Source organism: Geospiza fortis, unplaced genomic scaffold, assembly GCF_000277835.1.
Source record: "Geospiza fortis unplaced genomic scaffold, GeoFor_1.0 scaffold46, whole genome shotgun sequence".
NCBI lineage: Eukaryota > Metazoa > Chordata > Aves > Passeriformes > Thraupidae > Geospiza > Geospiza fortis.
This window is the reverse complement of record NW_005054586.1, coordinates 142,730-152,837: the sequence shown is the minus strand read 5'-3', so window position 1 is coordinate 152,837 and position 10,108 is coordinate 142,730. Positions and strand designations below refer to the sequence as shown.

Here is a 10,108-nt window from a genome sequence, read left to right as displayed (position 1 = left end):
TAATTAAACACAGATTTCTATTTGCTGTACCTTTTAATTAAAGAGGAATAAGATATTTGCCCTCCTAAGGCATCTGGTTGATTTTATGAAATGTGGGGTTTGGGGTTTTTTTGTTGTTTTACTTTCTAGTTTGAGATTGAAATGCACCACTCTGCTCCGGCACATATTTTATTGAAGGGAGGTAAGGCAGCTTTTCCTCAGCTCTGGAGGCTGGGAGACAGCCACAACCATGAAATTCCCCTCCGGATTCGAGCTGATCTGCTCACAAAGCGAGGAGGAATAAAAAAAAAAAAGTCAAGTCCTCCCTGCAGCTGTGAACTTGAGCTAGGAATAAGTAGCAAGGTAACAGATATCACAAAGCAGAAGAAGTAGAACAAAAATTCAAGTAAGGCAAAAAAACCTCTTCTCTTGCTATTTATTCAGGAGCTTGAATTTATTTAAGCAGTGAGAGTATTTTTAAAAAGTACTTATTTTGCGTTCATATGGTAGTGAGGAATTAAAACAAATTCCCTGAATGCTTTTTAAATGTGGTTTTTAAACTGCTTTTTACTGCTTGGAATAGATCAGTATTTATATTATTATGAATTTGATCTCACTATTTGTGCTAAACACCTTTAGAAGAGAGGCTGCTGGGCTCTTCCATGTTTAATTTTATGAAATCTCTCAAAAGTTAAGGGCAACATGTTTCAACCTCAAAATAAGATCAGATCTCTTCAGATTTCCCTTGAATGTTCCACGTTATTTTTGTAGGGCACGATTCTTCCTCCACATTATTTAAAATACCTTGAAAGTCGATAATTTCTGATTATTATTTTTTAAATATATATCGGCAAAACTTCCAAGGCTTTTCCAGCTTCTTCCAATGATTTGATTTCACAGTTTCGTGGGATTGCAGAGTTGTTATTGATTTTTAACACTATGAATTCTCTGGGAAGGTACCAACCACGTATTACTTTCATTTTGCAGAGCGGTTGAGTTCCAGCCCTGGCTCGGAGTCGCGTGTTTTCCCGATGTTTTACCCCAAGGAGAACGCTTTGGCTGTGGAAGAGCAGCACCAGGAACGCTTCACAAAGATGTAAGAGCCGGGAGAAAAATATAATGTGGAAAAAGGAAAATTGAGTTATTGAAAGAGCTTTTTTTTCTTTTTTTTTTTTCCTCTGGTTTTTGTTTGGCTCGGGGATTTTTCACCCCCTGGAAGCAGATCCATCACTCTGCTGGGGCAGTGTAATGTTTCTGAGCCTGAAATTCCTGTCACGATGCGGCAGAAATCCTACCCCGGGGTGTCAGAAGGAGAGTTGGATAGTGTCTGTTGGAAACATACTGATAATATGGAATTACCTTCCTCGAAAAGGTGGATTTAGAAGTGCAGCACGTATTCCAACAGCAGAGAGGAAAACTGATAAGCTGCTCCCTGTAAGGTGTTGATCCATCCCAACACGGGAGTTTATCCTCTGTGCTAATTGCACCCTCATGTCAGCTCTGCCTAATTTAAGTATAAGCCAGGCTTCTATTTAAACATGTGCTTTGTCGCTTCCCTTGGCCTGATAAAGTGGGATTAAATGCTGCAAATCTGCCTGTTGGATGTGCAAAAATCAGTGCAAGGGCTCCTTCCAGCTGGGAAGTTCCACCTTGCCTTGCTGCACCACCCAAAATGCTTGAATGGGTTGGTGTGCACCTCCTCAGGAGGGGGAAATTATGGAATGGAGGGAATAAATGCAGCACCAGAAGTGTCTGTGATGTTTCAAACAGCACCAGGAGAGAGGTGCTGGCTGGAGAGCCTCTGCAAGCCAAAATCCTTGGGAACAGCAGTCCAGAATTCCAGGTACCCAAAAAACGGCAGAGTTGGATGCTTGTTGGAAAGCAGGTCTGGGATTAACTCCCTGCCTGGGCCCGGTGCTGTAACCTCCAGAAATGGCTGCTCCAGTTCATATAAGTTCATTGTGCCCCGGAGAGCCGCGCACCGCGGGCCAGGGAAGACTCTCCCGTGTGCTCCAGGGGGAGCGGGAACAACGCGCTCCCTTCCCAGCAGCTCGCTTAGCAAAGTGCCCTCCCTGGGATTCCCAGCTGGAGCCACGAGCTGGGAATGGGGTTTGGATGAATCCCTCAGTGGGACTTGTTGCTGGAAGGGCAGAGAGAGGGGAACCTGCTGGGCAGCGGAGAGGCTGCAAGGACAGGCCCACCAGGCCAATGTCACCTCATGAGGGATAACACTTCCTGATCTCCCTGTGGAAGGCTTTATTATTCCCTCTTTTCCTCTGCCACATTTCCAGGAGACAGGGACACGAACCTGAGCGCATCCCAAACAGCCAAAACCTGGGGTTGCCCTTCCCATTGCTCCATTTCCATCTGCGTGCAGCAGTGTCTGACGGGAACAGCCCGGGCTAAAATTTTCCATGCTCGGTGTCTGCCTCAGCCTGATTATTTTTGGAAAGGGCTTTTGGAGGAGATGGCTTAGCCATCCCTGGGAGTGGGATCAGAGAAAGAGGCATCTCGCCATGGCGCAAGCACTTCCAAGATGAGAGCAGAGGGAATGCTGTGCTGCTTCCTGAGGGTGTTTGGGATCAGTGGATGCTCTGCCTGGAGGCTTTTTGTGCCAGCTCATGGCATCTTGGCTCCCTCAGGGAAGCACTTCCCTGATATTTCAGAGGAGGGCATTGTAAGGGTAATTTTTTTTTAATTATAACTATTTTTTTTTTCTATCATTCTCTTTCTCTAGGTGTGTAAACAGGACATGGAAAAATGCATAAAAACGGCTTCAGAAGGATAAATCACAAGGGTTTGGGGTGAGGAGGCATAAAACATGATCTAAGTGCAGGGATAGATAGCTGTGCGCAGCCTTTACATGCAGTTTTTGCAGCAGATGTTTCTGCTCACTCTGCTCCCCGAGGTGATGATCTGCTTTCCCGGGGCTGAGCTGGAGCAGGGATGCTGGCAGGAGCCATCCCCTGCTTTTGGAAAGGCGAGATTGTAATCCTGGACCACGAGAGGGCACTGCCTGCAGCTGGATTCCCCTCAGCTCAAACACCGGCTTGGATAGCGGATCCAAAACATTATCTGCTTTTATTCCCGTCCCCCTCTCCTGGCAAGGAATTCTCTTCTTTGAGATTGGAATCGCTTTGGCGCTGGAGTTTCCCTGTTCAGATGCACTCGGGCTTCAGCAAACAGACCGGGTGGGAGTCGTCTAAAATTAGCCATGCTGGTGGAAATTACACTTTGTTCCCACAGAAGGAGCTGATGTGGCTTGGAAGGCCCTTCCCAAGGTCTTGCTGGTGGCCCCCACAGCCACATCCTGGGTGCCTACACATGGGTTTGTTGAGGGGGTGCAGTTGGGAAAGCAGAGCTGGGTTGTTGCAGAGTGAGTCCCACAAGGCATTTAGGAGGCTGACCCAGCTCTGAAAAGCCACCCCAGTGCCTGTTGGCCTCTTTTGCCACCTGTGCAAAGGGACTGTCCTGCTCCAGGACGTAGCTTCGACCACAGGGATGGCTGGATGCACTCAGGGAACAGGTTCATTGCTTCCCTCCTAGTGTCTGACCCAGGAGCAAACATCTTCTGCCACAGGAGAGCAACCCTCCGGCTGCTGTGAGCTCCTCCTGCTGGTTCCCTGGGCCAGCCTCCCTGGGTCATATCCCGTGTCCATGGAGAGCATGATTACAGCCCAGGAAATCCTGTCCCAGATGGCTATCACTGGGTTTGAAGGTGAATGAAGATTGGGATGAAGTCCCTGCCATCCCAACCTGAGGGCACATCACGGTGGTAGCACTCTCCAGGTGAGGGATTTTGGGCATGAGAGGTACAGAGAGACTTCACTCTTCTCTGCAACAGGAAGGAAAGGAGGGAAAGAACACCTGGGAGCTCCTTCATTAGCTGCAATTTTCCCAAGTATTCCCATTCCAAACCTTCTCTTTAAGGCACTGGCACAGTGTGCCCACAGAGGTTATTGGCTATGGCAATAAAAAGAGATTTTCCAGGGTCTTGCAAGCTTTGGAAAACATTTTAGAAAAACAAATTTACTGACAGGGATATTTAGAAATCCCCCCAAACTATCAGTAGTTCATCAGGTTGTCCAACAGGTGCAGAGACTAAAATAAAGCAATATGAAATATGTCAGGCATTGCAACTTAACGTTCCTGTATTCATTAAGTGCAAGAATAAAAAAAAAAAAAAAAAAAAAAAAAATTAGAAAACCAATTTGTCCTTTCACTCCCAAATTGTCCCTGAAACTACCAACACCTTCTCAAAAGAACAGCTCCCAGTGGGGATGTGATTCCTTTTGTTCCAGGGTTTCCAGGTTGATGGAGAGCCACAGAGTATTGTTCCAGAAAGGGTCAGCAGTTTACTTTTGGAAGAAGGAAGGTGTAACAAATAATTCTCACATTTCTTGGCAAGGAGAGCGGCGGGCTGGAAAGGGGGCTCTGTTTGGAATGAGCAATCCTCCTGCTGCTCTCGGGCCCCTCAGCTGCTCCTCAGAGGCTGGAGACCAGGGTAGAACCCCTCAGCACCTCCTGGCACCCTTCCATGGGAGGTTTGGCTGTGGAATTGCAGAGGAAGCAGGGCTGAGGATGACCAGCAAGGTGGGGCCTGACCCTCAAACCAGGTTGGTCATTGGCATTCCCTGTTTGATGGACTGAGGAGCCTCGGATAGACATTCATAAAGTCATCTTGGAGTCTTGATCTGGGCTGCTGTACAATCAGGTTGTGTGTGTACACCATAGGATTTGTGTCATTTATTCCTGGAATAAAAATGTCAGGGCTCAGGATGTCAGATGAAGGAACAGAAAAACGAGGGTAACTATCAGCTCCCTGTCAGAGAATCGCGCTGTGCTGCCAGCCAGGCCTGTTGGCAGGAGAGTTGTGACCCAAGGAATGAGCCAGAACTGTGAGGGGAGAGGATGGGTGGACATGGAGCGTATCCACAAAATCCACACTCAGAAGTTCCCCTGGATTGGCACGGAGTGGAAATGTCCTGCACAGAAATCATTTCCCCCTCCTCTTTCTGCCTGGTAGCCCACATCCAGGAGCTGAAGTTCAATCAGAAAAGGACAGGGCTGTTCAAGAACAAATGTGTGTCCAGCCCTGGAGCTATTCAGGAATGGCTTTCCTGGAAAAAATCCCTGAAGAGCCAATCTGCTTTTGCTCAGTTTAGCAGGAAGGGAGCCATGGCTCCAGCCAGAGAGAGCTGATGCCCTCTTGATTTGCTTTTATTTACTCCAAGTTAATGGGACCATCAGACACTGACCTGATTCTGTGGCACGTTCAGCATTTCCGCAGCCAGTTGCATCCAAATGATTGAACAACACATCACCCAAAAAGCAAGCCTTGCTTTAGCAATTTGGGGTGGAGCACCAGCTGGAAGAGCCTGGCAGACTCCAGGTAGCTTGGGGAGGGCAGGCAGAGGTGGTGCCACCTCCAGGCAGCCCCAATCAGCATGAATCAAATGTGGCTTTGCTGAAGGTGATGGAGTGGAACCAGTGTCAATCATGGTGTGTGTGAGGAGAAACATCTTCATCAGTGGCAATAAATGTATTGACCCCTACTCACTGATTCAAGAGCCCAAGGTTAGGGTTTCAGCACTGAAAGGAACATTTTATTTCTGGTTTTATCTCCAACCCAAGCCCCAATCCTTCCATAACCTGCTGCAGAGTTTATTGGCTGCTGTTTTTCCAAGCTTGGAGCCATCATGGAATTCCCACAGCTTGTTCCTCAAAGCCCTGCTTTGTGTGATCATCACATTTGTGTGATGATGCCTTGACAGCAGCAGGATAGGTGGGAGTGACCCCACAGCAGGCAGAGATTGCCAGCCTGCAGACCCCAGCCCAGCTGGCAAATCCTGTAGGAATTCCAAGGTGGTGCTGGTGGAACTGGGCTGTGGGAAGCTCAGCAGATATTTCTGTCCGTCCTGGCATTGTTATTTGAGTGTGGAGCACCAGTGGTGGGTGTTTGCACCTCAGGAGGACTTCAGCTTTGGGAGGAATCCCAAATCCCTGTTGCCCTCAGTGGGACCTTGGAGAAATAAAGATCCTGTTGAAAATCCATGGAAAGCCCTGCTGGGATTATTTGGGCACTGTTTGGGCCACTGAGATGGGTATGGAGCTCTCAGCCCTGGCTCAGGTCCCACTGAGCTCTCACCTCACCAGGAAGGTGACAATGTCATAGCTGCTCCAGTGACACTTTGCTGACATGGAGGATCAGCATTTCCAGAGTAGAGAACTGGGTAAAAGTAGAAAAAATGCATTTTCAGGTGTTGTGTTTTATTTGTTTCTTTGTTTTTTAAGACTTTTCATCTTTTTGGGTGCTGTTTCCTGTAAAAATTCATCCAATTGTCTGAAGCAGGTAAGAAAGCAGAGTCAAAATTTGATATTGAATGTTTTTATTCTAAATGGACTGAAATACATTGTTGCACCCAAGGTGAAATTCCCCTTATCGTTTTGACAGAAAAAATTGAAAAGCTAAAAAGGTTCTTCAGAGTTTCCTCCTCTAAGGCCCCTCTTCACTTTCTCCAAAGCCAGAACCAGAGCAAAAGCTCAGCTCCTGACGTGCTTTTGCTTCATAGAGATGGGAGATGTGAGATGAACTAATGGGAATGATAAATAATAAATACATTTAATTTTCTTTCCTATTACAAAATGCCACGATAAAGAACATTATGGTGGAATGGTTTCAGATTGAGAGTGGTGGGGCCCTGGCACAGGGTGCCCAGAGGAGCTGTGCCTGCCCCTGGATCCCTAGAAATGTCCAAGGCCGGGTTGGATGGGGCTTGGACAGCCTGGGATAGTGGAAGGTGTCCCTGCCCATGGCAGGGGGTGGGAATGAATGAGCTTTAAGGTTCCTTCCACCTAAACCTTTCTGGGATTCTGTGAAGACGTGAAAAATTTTGGATATCTACAGAGCCATGTCTCACTTCCTGGACTTTCATGGTCTCTGAATCCCTGGTGACTTTCACAACCATCACCCTGGATATCTTAAGCAAAGCACGAGATTTTCACAGGTTGCTTATTTTTTTTCTTATGATCTTGTTTCTCACGTGCTGGAAATGGGATTTGGACGTAACCCTCATCCAGTGGAAGGGAAAATGTTGGGGCTGTGGTTGTGCTGGCACTGGTTCTCAACGTTCTGCTCTTCTTAAGCGAGTGCAGATCTATCAGAGTGAGAAAGAGAAGCAGGAGGCCCCCAGGAGTGATGAATCAGCAGAGAAAGGGGCTGGGTGCTGGAAATGAGGTGGGGAAGGGCTCTGGGACAATGGGTGAGGTCCTTGGCGCTGTGTTCTCCCCTGCAGTGCTGGGAATTGAGCAGCTGGTACCCAGCACTCCAGGTTTTCCTGCCTTTAAAGGCCTTTCCTTAATCCCACTTTACCCAGGACAGGCGGGCTGTCAGATCTGCACAAGGGAGAGAGGAAAACACGGTCATTTCAACATTTAAATTAACCTTTAACAAGTCAACTATCCAGCCTCTCCAGAAGAGGAGCCTCATTCAATTGGATCTTTCCAAGTGGAGATCTTCAGGACAGGAAGTGTGGCAAAAGGGGGATCCCAATGAGAAATATTTGTGTTCTTTAAAGTCTGGTAAAAGCAGGAGAAGCTGGCCACTAAAATACAAATTTTTTTTGTAGTCAAGAGAGTTATATTCAGTGGTGTATCAGGAGTAATTTTCCCAGTCATCCAGATAATGGAAATTAACAGGAAAGGAGAAGAAACTCAATTAACTTTTCCTTTCAAGTAAACTGATTGCTTTTCCTCTGCTGGCTCTGTCCCTTTAGCACTTCTCTGTAATATGAAAAAGGAGTATTTCTATTCACTGACTTTTCTCTTTCCTTAGTTGTGCTGTACTTTTTGAGAGCTCATTTGGAAGACCCCTTTCCAAGATCCAAAGGAACATATACAGCAAAGGAACAGAGTGGGAAAGGGGATTAATTAACCTAAAGTGCAAAGTACTAAGAACTACTGAAACACCCCCCTCTGCTCCTTCCTGCTCTAAGCAGCACAAAACCTGTTGCTTTGTGAGATTGAGGCCCTGTGTTGGGCAGTTTGGACAATTTCCCATCTTCACCACGCAGTGGCCTGATGAAAAATTCATTCTGGGGGAAGAAAGGCCTAAATTCATTCCAGCTAAATCAGGGATTAAGTACAAACTGAACAGAAAACTGAATAACAGTCCTCCACTTTAAAATAGAAATAACTATATAAGATTATAAATTGCAAATAGACATTTACTTCCCCATATTTTGAAAATAGCTTGAAATTTGAACGCTCTGGTTCAATAACCTGGTTCATGTGTTGAACTGTAACCTCTGAGAAACTCTGGGTTGCTGGGACATCTGTATTTTAAGAAATTAAATGCTGTTTGTGTCCAAACCCAGGTGTTTTTCTCTGCCAAGTACAAGCTAAAGAAAACTTCTAAAGAAAACGTAGAAAATCTCTAAGGGCTCCATCAGAAAAGAACAATTTCTCACAGAATTTTTTAAAAAGTCTAAAAATATATTCTGAGAGTAAAAATCTTTCCTCTTTGTTAAAAGAACCTTAGCAAGTTGCTTTTGGGTGGAGGGCAGGGGGTGTTTATTCCATTTTTTAAAGAAAAAAAGTTAGAGAAGAGGGATAATTATGATTTTCTGCTACAACCCGATTGAGATTTCCACTCTCTGAGGGTCATTCCTGTGCTTTTCAGGGCTATTTGGGTGTGATGAGTGAAAAATCAAAAACCAACAAAACCAACTCTGCCCAAAAACCAACTGTAAGAGCATCAGGGGGCAGCATGGTTGGGACGGATGTAGATGAGAGATTTTTGAAGCCAGGTCGTGGAACCAGCAGTTTATTGCAAAGGGTCTGGGTGCAGGGCTCTGCTGGGAGCTGCCAGCTGCAGCTCGGAGCAGGCCCGAGAGAAGAGAGGGGTAGAGAGGGTGAGAGGGAAAGAACGGCAAGAGAGCAAAAGCATAAGAGAGTAAAAGGGGTAAGAGAATAAATGGGGTAAGAATCAAGGGCTAAAAGTAAGAGCTAAGAGAGCGAAGTTCTCGTTACAATGCAATAAATTATCTTCTGTGTTGAATATTCTGATTCTCACTAACCAATCTAGTACAATATACAAATCTTATAGCATTTCCATACAGCCTATAAGAATCACTACATTACCATACTGTGCTACATTTTAAACCCTAAAAACTACTCTTTAGACCCCTGCTGCCAAGCTGGCAGGGTCTGCTCAGACCCTAGACCTGCCTGCAAGCAGGGAGTCTTGTTTCATCAAAAGAAGATTACCTTCAGCCAGCCATACCATTGTTTTCCCATTATTCAGTAACTAAAAGATCTCAAAGCTTGCTTTCATTTCAGTCTCGCTTATAGTTTCTATATTCTCAAAATCTTTTGCCAAACAATCGTATTTATAAAGCTTTCCTGTTTCATCTTCCCCAACATCCAACAAAACCAACAGCTGCCCAGAATCACCTCCCGAGGGCGGCCCTGCTCCCCTCAATCGCCGCCCGCCCTCGCTCACCGCTGGTGTTCCAGGCCGCCCGCTGCCGGCCCGGGGCGCCGCTCCTCAGGCACTGCTCCACGTAGGTCTGGGGGTGGCAGCCGGACAGGAGGATGTCCCCGAGCAGGGCGATGTAGGCGGTGGCCAGGCGCAGCGTGTCGATCTTGGACAGGCGCCTCTCGTAGGGGAAGGTGGGCACGCGGCCGCGCAGGGCCTCGAAGGCCGCGTTGAGGCCCAGCATGCGCCGGCGCTCCCGCAGGTTGGCAGCACGGCGCTGCCGCGGCTGTCCCACAGGCTCCGGTGGGGCTGGGAGCTTGTTCAGATCATCACCACCCGGCCCTGGCCAGGAGGGCTCCGCCAGGCACTCCAGGAGAAAGTTCTCCAGCTGTGCGCCGGGATCTGGTGGCTCCCAGAGAAGAGATTCCGCAGCGGGGCCTCCCTCCTCGAAGCTGTAACAAAGCTCCTCCATGCCTTGGCCCACCAAGCTCAAGGGATGCTCACAACTTCAGGTTAAACTGGTTTAGTGGGGTTTTAATTTCAGCAAATGTGGACAGGGAGTTCTGGTTGTGTCCTTGGAGAAGGTTATGGCAAAATTTTCCACAGTTGCAAATGCGAGTGGGAGTCAGGATTTAAATACTTCATGTCTTC

General features: G+C 47.1%; 1 protein-coding gene across 1 annotated transcript; it reads right to left on the bottom strand.

Moving 5' to 3' along the window:
* Positions 1–7,336: 7,336 nt before the first annotated feature.
* LOC115948877 (helix-loop-helix protein 13-like) lies at positions 7,337–9,929 on the bottom strand. The gene is made up of 2 exons (XM_031064402.1): positions 9,482–9,929; positions 7,337–7,374 (listed from the first exon to the last, which is right to left on the bottom strand). The coding sequence occupies exons 1-2, from the start codon at positions 9,927–9,929 to the stop codon at positions 7,337–7,339; spliced, it is 486 nt and encodes a 161-aa protein (XP_030920262.1).
* Positions 9,930–10,108: the final 179 nt, after the last annotated feature.